General features: G+C 34.8%; 1 protein-coding gene across 2 annotated transcripts; it reads right to left on the bottom strand.

Moving 5' to 3' along the window:
* Positions 1–2,975: 2,975 nt before the first annotated feature.
* Positions 2,976–9,269, bottom strand: LOC139847517 (protein PAM71, chloroplastic). 2 transcript variants are annotated; one of them, XM_071837191.1, is made up of 13 exons: positions 9,134–9,269; positions 8,284–8,353; positions 8,095–8,171; positions 7,875–8,016; positions 5,291–5,344; positions 5,117–5,178; positions 4,897–4,965; positions 4,755–4,806; positions 4,609–4,683; positions 4,126–4,255; positions 3,927–3,997; positions 3,541–3,588; positions 2,976–3,261 (listed from the first exon to the last, which is right to left on the bottom strand). In XM_071837191.1, exons 1-13 carry the CDS (start codon positions 9,244–9,246, stop codon positions 3,190–3,192), a joined length of 1,035 nt encoding a protein of 344 aa, XP_071693292.1. In that variant the 5' UTR covers positions 9,247–9,269; the 3' UTR covers positions 2,976–3,189. The 2 variants fall into 2 exon arrangements, with proteins under 2 accessions (XP_071693292.1, XP_071693291.1); XM_071837190.1 differs by having other exon boundaries at positions 7,875–8,171.
* Positions 9,270–26,301: the final 17,032 nt, after the last annotated feature.

Here is a 26,301-nt window from a genome sequence, read left to right as displayed (position 1 = left end):
CCCTTCAAACGTGCACCTTTTCCCGCCACCATGACCCTTGCAAAACATGGTGCTTCCTTGAGCACCTCTAGTGCACCCCATAAACCGACATCGTGGGCCACCACCATGATTGATGCATAAACCTAAAAGACCTTCTCCACTTTTGTCGCAATTCTCGATCCGACATCTCTTACCACCGCCGTGTCGCATGCACAACCCCGATTTATCTCTAGCTCCCTTTTCACATCCATTAAACTTGCATATCTTTGTAGCACTAGTTCTTTGCTGACGTGGCTCAACGATCCTAGTTGGCAGAGTAATACTGTTGAATGATGAATTTACATCGTCCATATATGAGTCACCGCCAACAACTGACGGGCCCAGGTGAACGGTTGTGACACCCGACTGAGCTGGCATTGAGAATAGACTTAGCTCGAGATTAACCATTGATGGCTCATTAAAGGTAGTAACTTTATTTTGAACATGATTCATTGATGACCCTTCATTGGTTTCTTTAGCATAAGATATGGTGGTGCACCCACTCGCCTTGCTATATGACGAGCTTACAGAGTGACCTAACGAGAGATTTAATGACAACGCAGACTGCAAATCCGTTGACCCGTTGACCGAGTTCCATTTCCTTTTAATACCTTTCGAAGGAGGGTTCAAACGGGTCAAAGAATCAGATAAATCCAATCGCAAAGTTGGGTCTGTAGTGTTCATCAGGTTTTTAAAGGCATCCATTGAAGTTATGCACAAGTCTTTTATTTTGAATAATAAATAATAATAATATCTACAAAGCTCGAGTAAGGTACTAGTATACTATTGATCGAACCAGGGTTAGGTATTTATCAGCTACGATACTAGGGTTAGTCAACAGGTACGTCGCACCCCCCGCTGACAAAACCTGAAGTATCACGTCGATCCATTTGATTATATTACTATTTGGAACAATATCAATCAACTATTGTGACTGATAAAAATTCCACAAGAATGATCTGCTGCAGCTTCTTGAATTGTTCATCCTGTTTCATTCAAGTCATAAGAGAGATTTAGCAAAGTAAGATACTACTACAAAATATAAATTTTAAAACTTGTGTAGTATCAGGTACCATATTATCTAGATAATAATTAAAGTTATAAGCTTTAGCACATCTTCTACTTCTTTACATATATGTGATGGAAACCAATGTAACTTACAATTTACAAATACATGAGTACATGACACAACTATTAGGTATTCATGTGAACAGGAAAAGAAAAAGTAGAAATCGAAATTCTGGATCTTAGAAAAGAAGCAAGTTGACAAATTTATAAAAATCAAACTTGATATCAAACAGGGCATGAAAAACTGATAAAAGGCATCAATAAAAAAAATGATATCCTCGTAAATAATAAAAGCAATCCATGAAGACCTATTCTACGAAGCCCATCACCATCATTCAATATGAGCAATTAAAAATAAATAAATAAACACAACAAATTAAACAAATAAAACAGCATACGTTTTTCTGCAGCACAGGTAACTAATAGACTAATAGTATAAAGTATAAGCAAATGATGCATGGCCTGTAATCAGTACCAAAGGCTATTTAATACTAGTATTTAATAAAAAAATATTTCAGCAAGAATCGTTAAATTAGCTTTTTGTTCTTCTTCTCAGATGAAACAAATAGCAGCAATCAACCTATTACATGAAATAGACTTATTTTTTTTGAACGGTGATATATACCACCATTATTAGTGTTCAATTGTTTTAAAGAAAATCATGTCATCCCTAAGGATCGAACACATAACCTCTCCCTATCCCATGACACAAATTACATGGGGAAATGCCCGCAAGTCATGAAACAGACTTATTAACGCTATAAACTCAATTTAACAAATTTACCATCAAAACTTCGATTTTCAATTATATAAACTCGTTATCAATCCAATCACAATCATTATTAAACCAAAATTACACAAATATAACATATAAAATAAGTGAATTAATAGCCAAATCAACTCGATTGTTAATAAAATACACGTAGATCATATAACATTAAATTAACAACCAATATAACGTAAAATTGAATTACGTATAAATAGCGAGAAACATGCAAATTAATGCACGGATTTGATAATTTACCTCGAAATAAAAAAGATTTTAAGGGCTTTAGAGGTGTACGTCTTATATATACAGCAAGTTGTATTGTTCTCTTCAAAAATGAGATTTGCACGTCTTATAACGATACAGGGCTTTCGAGGTGGCCGGCCGGCTAATAGTGTGGACACCTTTGAAATGAAACGAAGAGAGTAAAAATTAATTCTTTTACTACTTTTTATACTAAAGTGGCGCACCAGACTTAATTTACTTGTTTTTAAAATATAAAATAGTGTGAGTTATGAAGGTACCTGGGTAAAAAAGAAGTCTATGTACACGATCTGACCAAACAAGGTTGTTGGACACGGGGCTTGAAGGCAACACCAAAGAACACCCAAATCATTATTTAATTATTTCCAAAGGGCAAAGCATTATTAATTATTAATGATATAATATTTAATGTTAAATATTGGTATTAACTCAAATAGTTCCATATACGTAATTGTTGCTCCGGGTATGGTTTGGTCCCTCTCCTTTCGAGCAGTGCCTTCGAGTTCAGACTAGACGACGATCTTTCGATTGAAGATCTAGATTTAGAACTGGGATGGCTCCGGGTTTTGCAGATTTGGACTGACGGTTCTTAAAGTTTTGTGGCTGATGGTGTTGTTCTGTTTCGGTGGCAATTGACGTTTTGTGGCTGACGGTATTGACCCGCCCAGCCAAACTAGACACATTCGATTTTCACCTTAGTACATTACACATTTCAAATATTCGAAAATCAGGGTGTTCTAATAATTGAACCCTTCAACCAATTTGAATAACTGAAAATAACATACACATAAGTTTTCAAATACTATAAAGCTATCCTGACACTTTATAAGTCATTTGTCTATATCAATTCATGAAGGTATCCAAAGCAAAAGTCCATTCACTAATGTATCCAAAGCAAAACACAGATTTCACTGGTATATGAATTTATAGATTCACATTAAGAATTTTGATCACTTGTATTACCCCAAAAAAAAACTATTCAAAAAGTTGAATCTTATGTCCCGTGTAATATTCTCATAATGAAACAACCAGTAAAAAGAAAATTTTAAAAACTGAAATTATAAGAAATTGGTCTAAGTCACAATCTCTACCAGAGTCACTGCTGCAAACACAAGGAAAAGAACTCCTCCAACATATGCAATCACCTGCATAGAAATAGAAAAATAAATAAATAAATATATATAAATAAATCAATCATAACTTACTTTTCATCTACAAGATGCATCAAGAAATATCCTAACATAAGATTGATTCTGTTTCAAATATTTATCCTTTGTTATTGTCATCGATGGGTACTTATTGGTAGATTTGATACACTTCGATAACTTAGACTAATTTAAGGCCTAAATTGATGATGTATGATAAAAAGGGTTATATTAACATATGAGAAAATGTCGCTAATATATGATTTCGCATTGACTAACCTTTTCCGACAAGAATGTTCCAAGCAATGAGCCTCCAAGGACAGCCAGCTGCATACAGTCATTGCAAACGTTAGTGTCATAAGTCACTAAACTTGAAAACTTATGGGACAGAAGTGTTGCATTATAATGAGATTTGGGTTGTGTTCACACTCAAACGGGTCAGATGAAAATACAACCTCTTAATTGAATCTATTCCAAGATTTTGATAAATATTTCAGTAATATTTCAGTAATATTTTGTTGTTATCATAATTACAAATATTTAAAAACAACTTTTAATTCTTCAAAAATAAACAAGAAAGTATAAGTAGATCAAACTAGCCTGAGAGAGATCTACTTTGGCCCTTACCAAAAAACTTGACCCTTTACCCAAACGACCCATCTTACCAGAGTTGCAAGTCCATGACCAGCTAGTGCACCTCCAATGACTCCTAGTGGTGAAGAGGCTGCAGCAAGAGCTAAACCAGAAAGATAACTTCAATTATGAAAAGGTGTGAGTAGTGCAATTACATAAAACATACAATTTGTGAAGAATATCGTATAAATTTATATAATTTGAGACAAAATCCTAAGACCAGCTACTTACCAATTGTAGAGAAAAATGACTTATCTCCCCATTCAGCAACAAATACTAAAAGAAATGTGCTAATAACTGTACTTGCAGCAGCCAAAATCCCGGCTCCGTTGCCCAAAACTTCAGACACAGCTATCTCAGCCTGTAACAAGTTTTAAGTCAATATTTGTAACAACCAACATAACACATGATCATGATAAAAAAAAACTTAAGTCAAACAATAAAAGTCAAAGATAATATTCTTTCAATTATAGGTAGAAGGTTTTTCCTGTTCGGGCTACCCGGGAGGGCGAGTAATCCAACTCCAAACTCTGATGTGCGCAGCCCAACAGGATATCTCCCTGGCTGTTTCCAACCCATCACTGACCACCACTAAATATTCGCCCTATACGGGATTCGAACCTGAGACCTCTTGCAAGGAACTCAGGGCCCTAACCACTGGGCTATCTAGTGATAATATTTTTACAATTAAGTTTTAGCAAATCAAATATTTACCTCTTTTTGTTCTTCTTCGGCTTTAAGACCATCACCAGAAGAGGCATCAAGTAAAGTTGAAACACCAAAATAAACCTACAATTATTAATTGAATTATTTTTACAACCTTCAACTTTTAAATACTTATTAATGTCATATCATGTTACCAGAAGCAATGCTGCAGCAATATCATCAATTGGTATATCCGTATCACCAAATCTGGCGTGCAAATTATTATTTTAAAATGATAAAAATGAACTGAATTTACAATCAACTTCAATCTATAAACAATCGTTGATAAATTTAGACCTGAAGGGAAGGACTTCATCTACATAATGAAACGTTCGCCCAAGAACCACTGATATGATAGTCATTATCCTGATAATATAATAGATACAAACATGTTACAACTATTTCCCAGTTATATAAAAATAATGCATGTCTATACTGTTATACTTAAACTTGTAAGGTTACACGACACTTTGATACATAAAATGACACATTAAATATTGACTCTACCTAAACTTACCCAAGTGCACCAAATGTCCCCATGAAGACGACTGCAGCAGAGTTTCGAGCTGCCAAAAGTGCCTGCAAAAGTAATATGAAATACTTTGTACTACCTTTCTTAATTAATCCTACAAATATGATTGTAAACAATTGTATAAAAAAACAGGAGAATTAATATTTCTAAAATTAATACCGCGATGAAGAAGGTTTTGTCCCCTAGCTCTGAGAAAAATATTAACAAGAATGCCTGAAAAACAAAATTACATCAACATTTTGTTGGGAAATTACGGTCTCACTAATTCCCACCACCCAGCCCAACAATAATAGTAAAGAAATAAAAACAATACACAACACAACACAAGATTTAACGTGGAAACTCCAAAACAGGAGAAAAACCACCGGCCCCCAAAGAGAGAAATACACTATATCACAAATTGTTACAATGATATAGACGACTCTCTTAAGCCAACTACACTCTCCAAAATATTTAACTAATACAACTCTCAAACAAGAGTAAGAAAGAAAGAAATAATCAAATACTTAAAGTGTATTGATTGGTGCGATTTGGAATGAAGACTTAACCCCTCTTATATAACCAAGTCACTCACCCCTCACATCTTCCTCCCACCTATGTGGGATACACATATCTTCTACTAGCCAAAATAAACCAACAAATCTCCACCTTTTGGATAGAAGAAGATAACCATGCTTCCACATTGCAAGGATAACCGATGTAGACGCTTCCTCGACGACAACTTCAAGATCCTCATCTTCATGCCGCTGACATTATCTCCCAAGAGACAAAACTTGCATCTTCATCAAACATTGTCAATACCCGACAATCATTGTCATCACAGACAATCATAACTCTTAACAAGAATTATCATACTCCACCATTAAGAGTATAGCACTTAGAATATCACATTCCAAGCATTTCACCTCGGCATATGTTGTTGAACAACCAGCTGAAACTTTATGGTGCAACTTCCTGTTTGGCTTTCCCTGAAAGTTTCATCAGCTACAACATCAGTTTCCACCACACACCTTGCATCAACGCCAAACCAATGCCCATGTACAATTTGTGGAACCGCTAACGAATATTCCTTTCCATGGTGGCGCGGACACACCATGAGGATGACGTGACTTCAGAGGAATTCGTCACTCTCCGTAACAACGGAGACAATGTTAGCGTCTTTGGAGCCATTTGCCGGATTAGCTCCACCGGGACAATTAACCCTTACATGTCCAGTCTTCCCACACTTCCAGCATGTCAGATTCTTTCTAGAGTTTCTCTTCTGCTTATCCGAACACAACAGTACCGTAGCTTCTGATGACGAGACTCCGTTACCTTCCAATCTTTTCTCCTCGGATAGGAGCTTGCTAGTAACATCTTCAAACTTCAACGTTTCTTTCCCGTACATTAGAATAGGTTTCATGTACTCATAGGACGATGATAAAGATAATATCAACCTCAAAGCTTTATCTTCATCATCCGTTTTAACTCCAATAGCCTCCAGTTCCGAAACAATACCGTTAAGAATACTTAGATGATCTGAAATCTTTGAACCCCCATCCATACGCAGAGTATGAAATTGTTCTTTAAGACACAACCGATTTGAGATGCCATTGCCCTGGTACAACTGCTCTAGTTTAACCCAAAGCTCCTTTGCCGTTGATAACCCGTGCACATTTGCAAGCACGTTCTTTGCAAGACACAAACGAATCGCACTTGCTGCCCTCAAATCCATATCATCCCATTCTTCTTCATCGAACTTCTTGCTAGAATCACTGCCGAGAACAAGGGTAGGTTTACCCTTCAAAGCCTTGTGTAAACCGGACTGAATCAACACATCCTTGACTTGAACCTGCCATAAGCCAAAATTGATCCTCCCATCAAATTTCTCTACATCAAACCTCATTGGACTGAACTTCGACATCGCATCCGTATCCTATAAACAACACTTTCTCTGATTTTGCTCACGTTTCGAATAGCCAAAAGATGTAGCAGGTAGCCAGGACCCTTTAAATCGGAAATCCACAACTAGGCCACTAACAAATCCAACTATTACTACGAATCAGAAAAAATATTGTCTAACCAGATACCCTATACGATCAATAGAACTCGTTTCTGATGTGGACGATCCACTCCCGTGGCAACCACAGAGCATACTCCGACTCCTATAACCGAGACCCCCGTCAAACCTGACGCTCTGATACCAGTTGTTGGGAAATTACGGTCTCACTAATTCCCACCACCCAGCCCAACAATAATAGTAAAGAAATAAAAACAATACACAACACAAGATTTAACGTGGAAACTCCAAAACAGGAGAAAAACCACCGGCCCCCAAAGAGAGAAATACACTATATCACAAATTGTTACAATGATATAGACGACTCTCTTAAGCCAACTACACTCTCCAAAATATTTAACTAATACAACTCTCAAACAAGAGTAAGAAAGAAAGAAATAATCAAATACTTAAAGTGTATTGATTGGTGCGATTTGGAATGAAGACTTAACCCCTCTTATATAACCAAGTCACTCACCCCTCACATCTTCCTCCCACCTATGTGGGATACACATATCTTCTACTAGCCAAAATAAACCAACACATTTGTTCATGAAAGAGTTCAAGTTCATGTATGTTGGTCAAAATATAACAAGCATAATTTGATAAAGCAGCACCACAAGAAACAGCAAAAAAAAAAAAAAAAAAACAAAAACATATTGAAATTTTCAGTAGTGTCATAAGTTGTAGGGGGATTATACTAACTGAAGCAAAACCTGTGCTTAAATCACTGAAATCTCCAAAAAATGAATTAGACTGCACTAAACTAGCAACATCTGAACCAGCAAGCGCATTTTGAGCGTCTTGAAATGCAAAAATCCCGAAAAATAACATAAACTTTAGATAACTGTTCCAAGATGAATCAATTGTTAAGTTTTTAAAAGGATGTGATGTTTTCGGTGTCAATTTAGTTATCGAATATGACTTCTCTGAAGTACTGCATTCCCAATTCTCAGAATTACGGGTCAGTTTTATTGCATTGTCACCATCAGAATGAAGAACCTAAAAATCCCAATATACATGTTGTTAGCATGTTAACCAATCACATATTCTACAAAAAACAAATACGAATTCAATGAATAAATTTGTTTAATAAGAAGAGAAACTAACTAACATTGAAATGCGATCTCGAGTGTTGAAACTGTCTCAACCCTAGCTTATTATTTAATTTGACAAAATGTTGCCTGCAACAAAAAAATATGCAGTCTAATTACATCAAAATTGTTAGAAAACAGGGTTGAAAAGATAATCTAATTGGTTCTTGAATCGTGTGATCACTTTCTTGATTAAGTATTTCGACCCTACAAGCCTCGGGTATCACGAATTCCTATTTGGGATAATACAATAACGAGATTTGATTCCAGGCAATAAGATTCAAATCTAAGTGTATTGGAGAGTTATGTGTGTTTCTGTTATATCGTGAAATGAAAAGCAAACATGCCAAATAAACGACATATGAACTTGGCAGTTAAAATGAAGGGATGCAACCCTTCAATTTGGCGGGAAAACCGGTCGAAGGCAAATTTTCAATATAAAGTAGTAGTGCCTTTTCGGTTGAGGTTTTGGGGCGCTGCTCCGAGCCCCGCGAGGGGCACTGCCTCTGGACCCCACAACGGGGCGCAACCCTTAGTGTTTAGCCAACTCTTACGGGAGTGCACTCCACACTCTCCGAACATGTTGTTATGAACATGTTGTTAAGTATAACTAGGTCACTCTTGCTTTCAAGTAAATCCCATTTAACCGAAATGTTTGTTAGATGACACCAAAATCACCAACAAAAATGCATTTAATTCAAATGGCGAATATCGGTTTCAATTGTTTATTACAAAACTTGTTATCTATAAATTCAAACATGACAATTGCATTTCTTCATTTACACTAAATCATCAGCTCAATTAATACTCAAACCTAAGTACATAATCATTATAATTCACAAACAAACAAATCGAAAAACGGAATAATACCTGGAGAAAACGCGGGAGTGAAAAGTATTATGAGAGGAAAAGGAGTTAATTTTTGTTCGCATTAACAATAGACTGCTATCTGATGAAGAACATAGAGTAGTCATGCTTCGCATTTTTCAAACTGCAAAGATTTTTTTTTTTTCTCTCTCTTTTTTTGGTTTTTGTGGATAAGCAAAACCTTGCAAGTGACTCAGACCGTTACTTTCGCATCCCATCTTTTTTTTTTTTTTTTTTTTTTTTTTTTTTTTCTTATTTAAAAAAATAAAAATAACCCATCTTGAATGTTGTGCATCATTAATGGTGTTGTTTTCGGCCCAAAAACTGGCCTCAACGTCAAAAACAACCCATCTAATCGTGACAGCCCACCTAGCAGGCCTAAATTTTGGCATCACCTTTCACCAATCTTTTTTTTAAGAGCGATTGGGATCACCCGATAGGGACTAAACCACCCGTTGCGATCATCTCCCGTTTCGACTATGTCGATGCAGCGATAATAACCCCGCCCCCATCGCTGCCCGGGAGGAAACCTTGAAACCGATCCAAGGGCACAGCCAAGTAAAACCCCCATCTCCTTTACCCCACAAACGATATGAAAAAGGTGTCATGGGTGGATACTTCATGACAGAGATGAAATTGTGTTTTTAACATGTACTCAACGGGGGTCGAACTCCTGACCTTCTACGTGTCAACTCCTGATTAATTCATACCACGTGTCATGTCCTTTTTTATTCCTGTCATATGTCAGTCTATCAGTATTTTCATCAATTAATTAAATTGTTAAATTTTTTAATTTAATTTAATATACAAATTTCATTACTTAAATATATATTTTATATTATCATATAATATTATAATATCATATAATATTAACAACGATAAATGTTATAATTATATTAATAATATTATATATTATAATATTATTTTGAAATTATTTTAAATGCTCATAAATAATATTGTTTTAAACAATACATTAATTTAATATAAATATTAATAATATATATATATATATATATATATATATATATATATATATATATATATATATATATATATATATATATATATATATATATATATATATATATATATATATATATATATATATATATATATATATAAATCATATATTGAAAACCATTTACAATGAAATTTATTGTGGTAAAAATTACAAAATAGATATTTATTTATTAACATTTTAATATTATTTATGAATGACATTTTATATAATATAAGATAAAATTAATTTACAAATTGCGCATTAATTTAAAAAATTAAGTTGATATAATATTTGTAGAATATATATAAATGTACGAGCTCATGTTTGTCAACTGAAGTTAATTGTTATTTGTTAATTCCTTATAGATATTTAGATGTATTTTTGCTCTACTTCGTTCGTGATTTTGATATAATGAAATTAGTTTGTACTAAAATTATATACAGTTAGAGATGTACATAAAATATTATTCTTGAAGATCGGTTTCAAAACAACTTTTTAGAGGCTCATGTTCGGTGTTTTATCGATTATTTATCAATTGTAGTTAAAATGATTCCAACAAACGGGCTCATAATCTATGCGTTATAGTTCAATATTAATGTTTTCGATACAAATGTTATCAGTAACAAAAGATTTTTTTTATTGTAATTGTATTATACATTTGATAAAAATTAATATTAACATTATCGACTACTCATTTTTACAAATGACGTGCAACGCACGGGCTCATAAAACTAGTATAAATTATGTAATGTTTTCCTTCGTTATTCAAGTTCTAAATAAATTTTCGAAGTTATATTTATTGTATCAAAGTTTCAAATTGTTCTTAAAAAATCATAATATTTAAATCCAAGAAAATAAATAACTAGTTTTGGAATTGTTTAAGGGAGTTTTTTATACCAACACGCCCTCTATTCAAGTTGCATAAGACCATGGCAAACAGTGTGTGATGCAGCCAATTTTGACACAACATGCCACTAACAAGGCGTGTCGTGGTAAAGAGGTGAGGTGTGCTGGAAGCTAGCACGGAGAGCTTTGGTGCGTGCTTGTGTACATGGCCGAATCTGATTGGTTTATTGATTATATCCGTTGCAATATTTTCATATATATATATATATATATATATATATATATATATATATATATATATATATATATATATATATATATATATATATGTTTAATTGTTGTTTGTTGATCTGCATATGTACATATATACACATGCATACACACAACACAACAAATAAAAACAAAGGCATATACATCTCAGTGTTTGTTGATCTTCATCATGATTCGGTTTTGCGTTATAAAGGTGTTGTAAGGAGAAGGGGTAGAACCACACGTAGGTGGGAGGATAGAATAAAGCTTGACTTGAAGGAGCTTTTATTGACCGAGGATATGACTTCTGATAGGAATGCGTGGAGGACTAAAATTAGAATAGACGAGTAGGTTTTGGTACGCATAGGCGGATCCAAAGGGTTAAGGAGGGGGCGGCCGCCCCCGATGGATTTCGAAATTTTAGTGCAAATTTTTTCGGTTTTTTGATTTTGCCCCTGTGGAATTTTTTTTTTTGCCACAAACCCTTCATATTTTGCCCCAAAACCTCCATATTTTGCCCCAAAACCTTCGTATTTTACGCAAAAACCTCCAAATTTTGCTCAAAAAACTTTATATTTTGCCCCAACACCTCTATATTTTGCCAAAAAAATTCCCTACATTTAAAAAAAAAATTCGCCCCCGGTGAAAAATTTTCCTGGATCCGCCACTGTTGGTACGTATGTGTGTATGTGGGTATGTGGGTCTTTGTTATTGTGTGTTTGTGTCTTCTTTTAATGTGATCTACGCATGAATGTTTATGTATGTTTGTTTCTTCGTGCATAGTGTTTTTTCGTTGTTTTTTACCAGGACCCCCTCTTGGTAATTGGGTAGGTTCTTGTGTGCAGGTATGTAGGTTTATGTATGGATGTATGTGTTTGTATGTACGCATGTTTAGGGTTTAGGGTATGGATGCTTGCATACTTTTGTGTGTGTGTGTTCCTGGGTATGCATGTATACGTTTGTTTGTATGTGTGCATTTATGGTTGCATTAGGTATCTTTATGAACGTATGTTCGTTTGTTCTCGTATGTATGTATGCGTATGTAGGTAGGTTAATGTGTATGTTTGTATGTATGTATGCGTGAAGGGGTGTATGTATGTTCGCAAGTGTGTTCCATGTATGTATGTTTTAAGTATGTTTCGATTAGGATGTAGGTATGTATATATGGATGTATGTATGTATGTATTTATGTATGCATGTATGTAGATATATATGCTTAGGTATGTCTGGTGTTTGTGGGTGTGTATGTATGTGGGTGCTTAGGTGTATGTGGGTGTATATGTATGTATGTATGTATGTATGTATGTATGTATGTATGTATGTATGTATGTATGTATGTATGTATGTTTGTTTGCATGCTTGTATGTAGATATGTATGCTTAGGTGTGTCTATGGTTATTAGTATATGGTCATATATGGTTATTGTTCTTTTAGTGTAGCATTTCTGTGATGCCCCGTACAAAATCATCGTGTACGTATCATCAACAACAGGATCATTACAAGGTCAAACACTATATGCTATTTGAAAACCAGTTTTGCATTCATGAAAAGATAGCGTTTTACAAAAGATGAATAGGAAACATTAACAGGAGTACATGATACTAAGGTCATTACAAAGCTATTGTTTTGAAAATAACATAAGTTGCGAATGCAAAGTAAAAGTTCCATGCTTGAGACATCTCTAAGTAATGCAGCGGAAGTCTAACACAGCAAGTTTGCAACAGCAAGTCTATAACAGCAAGTCTAACACCAAGACTGCAAGTTTAACAGCGGAAGCAACATCGTCTAAGCACCTGAGAAATACATGCTTAAAAAGTCAACACGAATGTTGGTGAGCTATAGTTTAAGTTGTAACAGTAACGTAAGGTAGGCCACGAGATTTCAGTGCTTCAAACAAGCGTTTCAAATCAGTAATTCAAATCAGTATGATAAAGTATATGTATAACCGTGGGCACCCGGTAACTAGACTTAACGTTTATAACCCCCTGAAAGTACACTTGGCGAGTGCGTATGTTCACGAAGTATTAAACACCCGTTAAATGCTAGCGCGACTAGCCCGAGTGGGGATGTCAAACCCTATGGATCCATATCTAAGATTCGTGTTCACCGGTACAAAGACCAATGACTAAACGTTACCGTGCTAAAGGGAATATTTATGCCGTTATATAACCCACATACATACAAATTTTAAGTACTCGTGCCTAACATGTAAAACGTAAAAAGCGCATGCATTCTCAGTCCCAAAAATAGTAAAAGTAGTAAAAAGGGATGCTATAACTCACAGTGAATAAGCAATACAAGTTGATACGAAAGTGGGCAAGTAGTAAGTCGGTCCGAAAGGTCGTCAACCTAAATCAAGGTTACTAGGTCAGTAGGTTGTCTTTATAAGTTCTAATAGTACACAAAAATAAGTTCAAGTGTCATCATCATCATCATTCATTATCATAAAAGCTAAGTAAACTAGTCAAGTATAGAGGTCAAAAAATAGGCTGACTTCCGTCAGCTGCTACGGCCTCAACGCAAGTCGAAAAGACACAAAATCAATGGCTATGGCTCCGTATGGGAGTCCTATAGTTTCTGACCAATTTATAGACTCAAACTCGTCTTAGTTTGACCGTGGTGCCGGTCTGAGTGCGAGTAGGTCCGAATTTTCAGCACAACGTTACAAAGGAGTATTGACTTTCGGAAGGCCATAGATCCTAAACCGTAACTCGGATTAAGACGAGGTCTAAACGGAAAATCATCTACTCGAAACGAAATAACTTAAAATCAAATTTCAAGTAGCCCAGGTGGCATGATCAGACACGAAAAACAGTAGCTAAGGTGCTCCGGTGGGGTTCTTAGTACTTGATGCTCGTCACGGTTCTCATCCTTGATGCTTGTAGCTTCAAGTGTACAACTTGTTGATGGTTTAGCATCACCTTGACTAATATTTTACCATCAATACACAATATGTTAAGACCAAGTAAGAACACAACTCATTCATGAGTCTTAGATGGATGATGAACCAAGGTTACATCATATCTGTAGTGACCCGAACTTTTCCATATTTATATATATATTAAATGAAATTGTTATTTTACATGATTAAGTGTTTTCAACATGTTAAGCAATCAAACTTGTTAAGACTTTATTAATTGAAATAGGTTTCATATAGACAATTGACCACCCAAGTTGACCGGTGATTCACGAACGTTAAAACTTGTAAAAACTATATGATGACATATATATGGTTATATATATAGTTAACATGATATTATGATAAGTAAACATATCATTAAGTATATTAACAATGAACTACATATGTAAAAACAAGACTACTAACTTAATGATTTTGAAACGAGACATATATGTAACGATTATCGTTGTAACGGCATTTAATGTATATATATCATATTAAGAAATATTCGTACATCATAATATCATGATAATATAATAATTTAAAATCTCTTTTGATATTATAAACATTGGGTTAACAACATTTAACAAGATCGTTAACCTAAAGGTTTCAAAACAACACTTACATGTAACGACTAACGATGACTTAACGACTCAGTTAAAATGTATATACATGTAGTGTTTTAATATGTATTCATAAACTTTTGAATGACTTCAAGACACTTATCAAAATACTTCTACTTAACAAAAATGCTTACAATTACATCCTCGTTCAGTTTCATCAACAATTCTACTCATATGCACCCGTATTTGTACTCGTACAATACACAGCTTTTAGATGTATGTACTATTGGTATATACACTCCAATGATCAGCTCTTAGCAGCCCATTTGAGTCACCTAACACATGTGGAAACCATCATTTGGCAACTAGCATGAAATATCGCATAAAATTACAAAAATATGAGTAATCATTCATGACTTATTTACATGAAAACAAAATTACATATCCTTTATATCTAATCCATACACCAACGACCAAAAATACATATAAACACTTTCATTCTTCAATTTTATTCATCTAATTGATCTCTCTCAAGTTCTATCTTCAAGTTCTAAGTGTTCTTCATAAATTCCAAAAGTTCTAGTTTCATAAAATCAAGAATACTTCCAAGATTGCAAGTTTACTTCCAAGTTTTCTAAATCCATTCTAAGTAATCATCCAAGATCAAGAAACCTTTGTTACTTACAGTAGGTTATCTTTCTAATACAAGGTAATAATCATATTCAAACTTTAATTCAATTTCTATAACTATAACAATCTTATTTCGAGTGAAAATCTTACTTGAAATTGTTTTCGTGTCATGATTCTGCTTCAAGAACTTTCAAGCCATCCAAGGATCTTTTGAAGCTAGATCCATTTTTCTCATTTCCAGTAGGTTTATCCAAGGAACTTGAGGTAGTTATGATGTTCATAACATCATTCGATTCATACATAAAAAACTGTCTTATTGAATGTTATAAACTTGTAATCACTAGAACATAGTTTAGTTAATTCTAAACTTGTTCGCAAATAAAGTTAATCCTTCTAACTAGACTTTTAAAATCAACTAAACACATGTTCTATATCTATATGATATGCTAACTTAATGATTTAAAACCCGGAAACACGATAAACACCATAAAACTGGATATACGCCGTCGTAGTAAAACCGGGGGCTGTTTTGGTTGGGATAATTAAAAGCTAAGAAGAAATTTGATTTAAAAGCTATACTTCTGGAAAAATGATTTTTCTTATGAACATGAAACTATATCCAAAAATCATGGTTAAACTCAAAGTGAAAGTATGTTTTTCAAAATGGTCATCAAGATGTCGTTCTTTCGACGGAAATGACTACCTCTTTTAAAAACGACTTGTAACTTGTATTTTCGACTATAAACTTATACTTTTTCTGTTTAGATTCATAAAGTTAAGTTTAATACGAAACCGTGGCCACTGGAATCACTCAAAACGGATTAGAAACGAAGAAATGGCGAGTAAAACAAGATTGATAAAAACTACTCATTTTACCTACGTGAAAGTTAGTAATAAATCTATTCCAACCATAACCTAATCAACTTATATTGTATATTATGTAATCTTGAGATACCATAGACACGTATACAATGTTTCGACCTATCATGTCGGCCCATCTATTTATATATTGCGGAACAACCATAGACACTCTATATGTGAATGTTTGAGTTAGCTATACAGGGTTGAGGTTGATTCCAAAATATATATATATATATATATATATATATATATATATAGTTTGAGTTGTGATCAATACTGAGATACGTATACACTGGGTCGTGGATTGATTTAAGATAATATTTATCGATTTATTTCTGTACATCTAACTGTGGACAACTAGTTGTAGGTTACTAACGAGGACAGCTGACTTAATAAACTTAAAACATCAAAATGTATTAAAAGTATTGTAAATATATTTTGAACATACTTTGATATATATGTATATATTGTTATAGGTTCGTGAATCAACCAGTGGCCAAGTCTTACTTCCCGACGAAGTAAAAATCTGTGAAAGTGAGTTATAGTCCCACTTTTAAAATCTAATATTATTGGGATGAGAATACATGCAGGTTTTATAAATGATTTACAAAATAGACACAAGTACGTGAAACTACATTCTATGGTTGAATTATCGAAATCGAATATGCCCCTTTTTATTAAGTCTGGTAATCTAAGAATTAGGGAACAGACACCCTAATTGACGCGAATCCTAATGATAGATCTATTGGGCCTAACAAACCCCATCCAAAGTACCAGATGCTTTAGTACTTCGAAATTTATATCATGTTCGAAGGAGGATCCCGGAATGATGGGGATATTCTTAAATATGCATCTTGTTAATGTCGGTTACCAGGTGTTCACCATATGAATGATTTTTATCTCTATGTATGGGATGTATATTGAAATATGAAATCTTGTGGTCTATTGTTACGATTTGATATATATATATATATATATATGTTAAACCTATAACTCACTAACATTTTTTATTGACGTTTTAAGCATGTTTATTCTCAGGTGATTATTAAGAGCTTCCGCTGTCGCATACTTAAATAAGGACAAGATTTGGAGTCCATGCTTGTATGATATTGTGTAAAAACTGCATTCAAGAAAATTATTTCATTGTAACATATTTGTATGGTAAACCATTATGTAATAGTCGTGTGTAAACAGGATATTTTAGATTATCATTATTTGATAATCTACGTAAAGTTTTTTTTTTTAAACCTTTATTGATGAAATAAAGGTTATGGTTTGTTTTAAAATGAATGCAGTCTTTGAAAAACGTCTCATATAGAGGTCAAAACCTCGCAACGAAATCAATTAATATGAAACGTTTTTAATCAATAAGAACGGGACATTTCAGTTGGTATCTGAGCGTTGGTCTTAGAGAACCAGAATTTTGTATTAGTGTGTCTTATCGAGTTTGTTAGGATGCATTAGTGAGTCTGGACTTCGACCGTGTTTACTTGAAAAATGATTGCTTAACAAATTTTGTTGGAAACTATATATTTTTAACATGTGAATATTATGTGATATATTAATCTCTTAACGTGTTTGATATTATGTGATAGATGTCTACCTCTAGAACAAGTCCCATTGACTCACCTAATAATAATGAAGAGTCAAATGTAAATTAGAATGATTCGTGGACTGATTCACAAGTTCCCGAAGAGGAACCGGAAGAAGATTCGGAACCGGAAGAAGATTCGGAACCGGAAGAAGAATCGGAACCGGAAGAAGAATCGGAACCAATGGGGGAAATAATAAAACGATTAAGTAGAAGAAAATCCTCAACCAACCGACCAAAGTTAATTATGGTCAATGGTGTTTCCGCCAAGAAGCAAAGTATTGGGAGGATTACCAATTCTCCGATGAATCGGATCCCGACAAGGATTCCGATGATGTTATAGAAATTACCCCAACACAATTTAATAAGGAAAAAGAGAACAATAAGGGAAAGGGCATAAAAATAGAGAAATTTGATTCCAAACCCGATGAACTTTATATGTATCGTCAACACCCATATTTCTTAAGTTGTGACAATAACCCGGGAACCTCTAAACCACCAGGTTTTTCTAAACCAATGTGGAAAACGACGGCTCGTATTAGGGGAACATCTTATATCCCTAGAAACTTGGCAAAACGAACCAAAACCGAAGAAGAAGAAACGAGCGAGTCGGAATAAGATAGTTGTATTCGTGTGGTATAATATATGTAATATAGTGTGCTTATGCTTTATGATATATGTAAAAATTGCTTGTATTAATAAGTATTTTTTTTATGAATCTAACTCTTGTCTATTTTACAGTATAAAAACACAAAATGGATAGACAACCCAATATTTTAAGAGACCTACCCGGAGACATGATTGATGAAATCTTGTCTAGAGTCGGTCAGAATTCCTCGGCACAACTATTTAAGGCGAGATCAGTTTGTAAGACATTCGAAGAACGTTCCAAGAATGCCTTGGTTTATAAAAGGCTTTCTTTTGAAAGATGGGGGATATCACATTGGGAAATCCATAAGTTACGATGTGTTTACTTTGACGCATATATTGCGGGGAACCTAAATGCTATTTTACGCAACGGGTTAAGAAATTATTTTGACTCAATATATCCGAATATAGGACTTCGTGATTTAGAAAAAGCGGCTAACATGCAACATAAAGAAGCATGTTATGCTTACGGGTTAGTAATGTTCGCTTCTCACTAAAGTGAGAACAAGAACATCGGGCTACAACTATTAAACAAAACGTTCCCACAAGTGACGGAGTCGGTAATTGGGGTAAGAAATGAGGTTTTTAGGTTATTACGAGACTGTTGTTCATTACGTAACCTTCATCCTTTTGACGACGTTACAACACATTGTCTTACTATCGGTCACAACGGTTATGTTCCACAAAACCAAGGATGGGAAGTTGTATTAGTAAAACCAGAATGCATGACTTGTTTCTGGACGTATGAATTACGTGTCTTTATTGCCTTTGCTGAACGCCTTATTTATTAACTAGAATTATCTTCGCAACTACTTTGTATCAAAGTTTTATGTGCTATATTTCATGCTATATGTAAAATAGCGGTATTGTAAGTTTGCAAGTTATTGTATAAAGGTTTGAATATGATATATATATTTTTTTTGTGATTAGTTTTTCATATAGAATTGTAGTAGTTGAAATGGTATGTTAGCTACTAAGTATGAACTTAACGGGTAGGTACTACCCGAATTAAAGAGTATAAAACGCTAATATGAAGAAAGAGCTTTTATAAATAAGTTCATATTACGCTACAAAATACTATTGACTACTCTTGATATTCTATATGATTAACTCGTTTCATTTGACTATTTTGAAGGAAATGGCACCGACTACTCGACACACCTTGAATATGAGTGAAGAGGAATTTCGTGCCTTTCTTGCTTCAAACATAGCCGCAGTACAGGCCGCGCTACATACCAACAATAACCTTGGATCTAGCAGTACAGGAAATCGTGTAGGATGCACCTACAAAGAATTCATTGCCTGCAAACCTTTGGAATTTGATGGAACCGAAGGACCGATCGAATTGAAACGGTGGACCAAGAAGGTCGAATCGGTGTTTGCCATAAGTAAGTGTACTGAAGAGGACAAAGTGAAGTACGCTACGCATACCTTCACAGGTACTGCGTTAACATGGTGGAATACCTATCTAGAGCAAGTGGGACAAGATGATGCTTACGCACTACCGTAGTCAGCATTCAAGCACTTGATGAACGAGAAGTACCGTCCCAGAACCGAGGTCAATAAGCTCAAGACAGAACTTAGAGGGTTACGAACCCAAGGATTTGATATTACCACGTACGAAAGACGATTCACAGAATTGTGCCTATTATGTCCGGGAGCGTTCAAAGATGAGGAAGAGAAGATCGACGCGTTTTTGAAAGGATTACCGGAAAGAATCCAAGAAGATATAAGTTCATACGAGCCCGCCTCCATACAACAGGCATGTAGAATGGCTCACAAACTAGTGAACCAGATTGAGGAAAGAATTAAAGAACAGACGGCTGAAGAGGCCAATGTGAAGCAAGTCAAAAGAAAGTGGGAGGAAAACGGTGATAAGAATCACCAATACAACAACAACAGCAATTACAAAAATAATCGCAACAACTATCCCAACAATCGCAACATCAATCGCAACTACAACAAACGGCTCAATAACAACAACAACAACAATAACAGCAACTACAACAATCATCCCAATAACAATAACAACCGCAACAACAACAACAATCAGAAGCAGCTATGCCAAAGGTGTGAAAAGTATCACTCGGGGTTCTGCACCAAATTTTGCGACAAGTGTAAAAGAAATGGTCATAGCGTGGTGAAGTGTGAGGTCTACGGACCAGGGGTTAACAGAACGAAAGGAACAAATGGTGTCGAAACGAGTAATGGCGGAGCAAGTAGTGTCGGAGCAAATTATGCCAATGTAGTTTGTTATAAATGTGGAAAACCGGGCCACATTATTAGAAATTGCCCGAACCAGGAGAATACGAATGGACAAGGCCGCGGAAGAGTATTCAATATTAATGCGACATAGGCACAGGAAGACCCGGAGCTTGTTACATGTACGTTTCTTATTGACAATAAATCTGCTTACGTTTTATTTGATTCGGGTACGGATAGAAGCTATATGAGTAGAGATTTTTGTGCTAAATTAAGTTGTCCATTGACGCCTTTGGATAGTAAATTTTTACTCGAATTAGCAAATGGTAAATTAATATCAGCAGATAATATATGTCGGAATCGAGAAATTAAACTGGTTAGCGAAACATTTAAGATTGACTTGATACCAGTAGAGTTAGGGAGTTTTGATGTGATAATCGGTATGGACTGGTTGAAAGAAGTGAAAGCAGAGATCGTTTGTTACAAAAATGCAATTCGCATTATACGAGAAAAAGGAAAACCCTTAATGGTGTACGGAGAAAAGGGCAACACGAAGCTACATCTTATTAGTAATTTGAAAGCACAAAAACTAATAAGAAAAGGTTGCTATGCTGTTCTAACACACGTCGAGAAAGTACAAACTGAAGAAAAGAGCATCAATGATGTTCCTGTCGCAAAAGAATTTCCCGATGTATTTCGGAAAGAATTACCGGGACTACCTCCACATCGATCTGTTGAATTTCAAATAGATCTTATACCAGGAGCTGCACCAATAGCTCGTGCTCCTTATAGACTCACACCCAGCGAGATGAAAGAACTGCAAAGCTAAATGCAAGAACTATTAGAACGTGGTTTCATTCGACCAAGCACATCACCATGGAGAGCTCCTATTTTGTTTGTCAAGAAGAAGGATGGTACATTTAGGTTGTGTATTGACTACAGAGAGTTGAACAAACTTACCATCAAAAACCTTTATCCACTGCCGAGAATTGACGACTTATTTGATCAACTACAAGGCTCGTCGGTTTATTCGAAGATCGATTTACGTTCTGGATATCATCAAATGCGAGTAAAGGAGGATGATATTTCAAAAACTGCTTTTAGGACGCGTTATGGTCATTACGAGTTTATGGTTATGCCGTTTGGATTGACTAACGTACCAGCTGTGTTCATGGACCTTATGAACCGAGTGTGTGGGCCATATCTTGACAAGTTGGTCATTTTTTTCATCGATGACATACTTATTTACTCAAAGAATGATCAAGAGCACGAAGAACATTTGAGAAGAGTGCTAGAAGTATTGAAGAAAGAAAAACTGTACGCTAAATTTTCAAAGTGTGCATTTTGGTTGGAAGAAGTTCAATTCCTCGGTCACATATTGAAAAAAGAAGGTATCCAGGTGGACCCGGCAAAGATCGAAACCGTTGAAAAGTGGGAAACCCCAAAAACTCCGAAACATATACGTCAATTTTTAGGATTGGCTGGTTACTACAGAAGATTCATCCAAGATTTCTCCAAAATAGCAAAACCCTTGACTGCATTAACGCATAAAGGGAAGAAATTTGAATGGAAGGATGAATAAGAGAAGGCGTTTCAGTTATTGAAAAAAAAGCTAACTACGGCACCTATATTGTCATTGCCTGAAGGGAATGATGATTTTGTGATTTATTGTGACGCATCAAAGCAAGGTCTCGGTTGTGTATTAATGCAACGAACAAAGGTGATTTCTTATGCGTCTAGACAATTGAAGATTCACGAGCAAAATTATACGACGCATGATTTGGAATTAGGCGCGGTTGTTTTTGAATTAAAGACTTGGAGGCACTACTTATATGGGGTCAAAAGTATTATATATACCGACCACAAAAGTCTTCAACATATATTTAATCAGAAACAACTGAATATGAGGCAGCGTAGGTGGATTGAATTGTTGAATGATTACGACTTTGAGATTCGTTACCACCCGGGGAAGGCAAATGTGGTAGCCGATGCCTTGAGCAGAAAGGACAGAGAACCCATTCGAATAAAATCTATGAATATAATGATTCACAATAACCTTACTACTCAAATAAAGGAGGCGCAACAAGGAGTTTTAAAAGAGGGAAATTTAAAGGATGAAATACCCAAAGGATCGGAGAAGCATCTTAATATTCGGGAAGACAGAACCCGGTATATGGCTGAAAGGATTTGGGTACCAAAATTTGGAGATACGAGAGAAATGGTACTTAGAGAAGCTCATAAAACCAGATACTCAATACATCCTGGAACGGGGAAGATGTACAAGGATCTCAAGAAACATTTTTGGTGGCCGGGTATGAAAGCCGATGTTGCTAAATACGTAGGAGAATGTTTGACGTGTTCTAAGGTCAAAGCTGAGCATCAGAAACCATCAGGTCTACTTCAACAACCTGAAATCCCGAAATGGAAATGGGAAAACATTACCATGGATTTCATCACTAAATTGCCAAGGACTGCAAGTGGTTTTGATACTATTTGGGTAATAGTTGATCGTCTCACCAAATCAGCACACTTCCTGCCAATAAGAGAAGATGACAAGATGGAGAAGTTAGCACGACTGTATTTGAAGGAAGTTGTCTCCAGACATGGAATACCAATCTCTATTATCTCTGATAGGGATCGCAGATTTATTTCAAGATTCTGGTAGACATTACAGCAAGCATTAGGAACTCGTCTAGACATGAGTACTGCCTATCATCCACAAACTGATGGGCAGAGCGAAAGGACGATACAAACGCTTGATGACATGCTACGAGCATGTGTTATTGATTTCGGAAACAGTTGGGATCGACATCTACCGTTAGCAGAATTTTCCTACAACAACAGCTACCATTCAAGCATTGAGATGGCGCCGTTTGAAGCACTTTATGGTAGAAAGTGCAGGTCTCCGATTTGTTGGAGTGAAGTGGGGGATAGACAGATTACGGGTCCGGAGATAATACAAGAAACTACCGAGAAGATCATCCAAATTCAACAACGGTTGAAAATCGCCCAAAGTCGACAAAAGAGCTACGCTGACATTAAAAGAAAAGATATAGAATTTGAAATTGGAGAGATGGTCATGCTTAAAGTTGCACCTTGGAAAGGCGTTGTTCGATTTGGTAAATGAGGGAAATTAAATCCAAGGTATATCGGACCATTCAAGATTATTGATCGTGTCGGACCAGTAGCTTGCCGACTTGAGTTACCTCAACAACTCGTAGCTGTACATAACACTTTCCACGTCTTGAATTTGAAGAAATGTTTTGCTAAATAAGATCTCACTATTCCGTTAGATGAAATCCAAATCAACGAAAAACTTCAATTCATCGAAGAACCCGTCGAAATAATGGATCATGAGGTTAAAAGACTTAAGTAAAACAAGATACCAATTGTTAAGGTTCGATGGAATGCTCGTAGAGGACCCGAGTTCACCTGGGAATGAGAAGATCAGATGAAGAAGAAATACCCGCATTTATTTCCAGAAGATACGTCAACACCTCCAACTGCTTAAAATTTCGGGACGAAATTTATTTAACGGGTAGGTACTGTAGTGACCCGAACTTTTCCATATTTATATATATATTAAATGAAATTGTTATTTTACATGATTAAGTGTTTCCAACATGTTAAGCAATCAAACTTGTTAAGACTTGATTAATTGAAATAGGTTTCATATAGACAATTGACCACCCAAGTTGACCGGTGATTCACGAACATTAAAACTTGTAAAAACTATATGATGACATATATATGGTTATATATATAGTTAACATGATATTATGATAAGTACACATATCATTAAGTATATTAACAATGAACTACATATGTAAAAACAAGACTACTAACTTAATGATTTTGAAACGAGACATATATGTAACGATTATCGTTGTAATGACATTTAATGTATATATATCATATTAAGAGATATTCGTACATCATAATATCATGATAATATAATAATTTAAAATCTCTTTTGATATTATAAACATTGGGTTAACAACATTTAACAAGATCGTTAACCTAAAGGTTTCAAAACAACACTTACATGTAACGACTAACGATGACTTAACGACTCAGTTAAAATGTATATACAAGTAGTGTTTTAATATGTATTCATACACTTTTGAAAGACTTCAAGACACTTATCAAAATACTTCTACTTAACAAAAATGCTTACAATTACATCCTCATTCAGTTTCATCAACAATTCTACTCGTATGCACCCGTATTTGTATTCGTACAATACACAGCTTTTAGATGTATGTACTATTAGTATATACACTCCAATGATCAGCTCTTAGAAGCCCATGTGAGTCACCTAACACATGTAGAAACCATCATTTGGCAACTAGCATGAAATATCGCATAAAATTACAAAAATATGAGTAATCATTCATGACTTATTTACATGAAAACAAAATTACATATCCTTTATATCTAATCCATACACCAACGACCAAAAATACCTACAAACACTTTCATTCTTCAATTTTATTCATCTAATTGATCTCTCTTAAGTTTTATCTTCAAGTTCTAAGTGTTCTTCATAAATTCCAAAAGTTCTAGTTTCATAAAATCAAGAATACTTCCAAGATTGCAAGTTTACTTCCAAGTTTTCTAAATCCATTCCAAGTAATCATCCAAGATCAAGAAACCTTTGTTACTTACAGTAGTTTATCTTTCTAATACAAGGTAATAATCATATTCAAACTTTAATTCAATTTCTATAACTATAACAATCTTATTTCGAGTGGAAATCTTACTTGAAATTGTTTTCGTGTCATGATTCTTCTTCAAGAACTTTCAAGCCATCCAAGGATCCTTTGAAGCTAGATCCATTTTTCTCATTTCCAGTAGGTTTATCCAAGGAACTTGAGGTAGTAATGATATTCATAACATCATTCGATTCATACATAAAAACTGTCTTATTCAACGTTATAAACTTGTAATCACTAGAACATAGTTTAGTTAATTCTAAACTTGTTCGCAAATAAAGTTAATCCTTCTAACTAGACTTTTAAAATCAACTAAACACATGTTCTATATCTATATGATATGCTAACTTAATGATTTAAAACTCAGAAACACGATAAATACCATAAAACTGGATATACGCCGTCGTAGTAAAACCGGGGGCTGTTTTGGTTGGGATAATTAAAATCTAAGAAGAAATTTTATTTAAAAGCTATACTTCTGGAAAAATGATTTTTCTTATGAACATGAAACTATATCCAAAAATCATGGTTAAACTCAAAGTGAAAGTATGTTTTTCAAAATGGTCATCAAGATGTCGTTCTTTCGACGGAAATGACTACCTCTTTTAAAAACGACTTGTAACTTGTATTTTCGACTATAAACTTATACTTTTTCTGTTTATATTCATAAATTTAAGTTCAATACGAAACCGTGGCCACTGGAATCACTCAAAACGGATTAGAAACGAAGAAATGGCGAGTAAAACAAGATTGATAAAAACTACTCATTTTACCTACGTGAAAGTTAGTAATAAATCTATTCCAACCATAACCTAATCAACTTATATTGTATATTATGTAATCTTGAGATACCATAGACACGTATACAATGTTTCGACCTATCATGTCGACCCATCTATATATATATATTGCGGAACAACCATAGACACTCTATATGTGAATGTTGGAGTTAGCTATACAGGGTTGA

The sequence above is a fragment of the Rutidosis leptorrhynchoides genome, chromosome 5 (assembly GCF_046630445.1).
Source record: "Rutidosis leptorrhynchoides isolate AG116_Rl617_1_P2 chromosome 5, CSIRO_AGI_Rlap_v1, whole genome shotgun sequence".
Taxonomy (NCBI): Eukaryota; Viridiplantae; Streptophyta; class Magnoliopsida; order Asterales; family Asteraceae; genus Rutidosis; species Rutidosis leptorrhynchoides.
This window is presented reverse-complemented; position numbering and strand designations above follow the sequence as displayed.

Bases quoted from the DNA above. Each gene is read 5' to 3' on its own strand.
- LOC139847517 (XM_071837190.1), bottom strand. From the start codon at position 9,246: ATGCGAAGCATGACTACTCTATGTTCTTCATCAGATAGCAGTCTATTG. The intron at 5,179-5,290 runs GTATTAATTTTA...TTACTTTTGCAG, and splicing joins ACAAAACCTTCTTCATCGCG to GCACTTTTGGCAGCTCGAAA. The intron at 4,684-4,754 runs GTAACATGATAT...TAATAATTGTAG, and splicing joins TTGCTGCAGCATTGCTTCTG to GTTTATTTTGGTGTTTCAAC.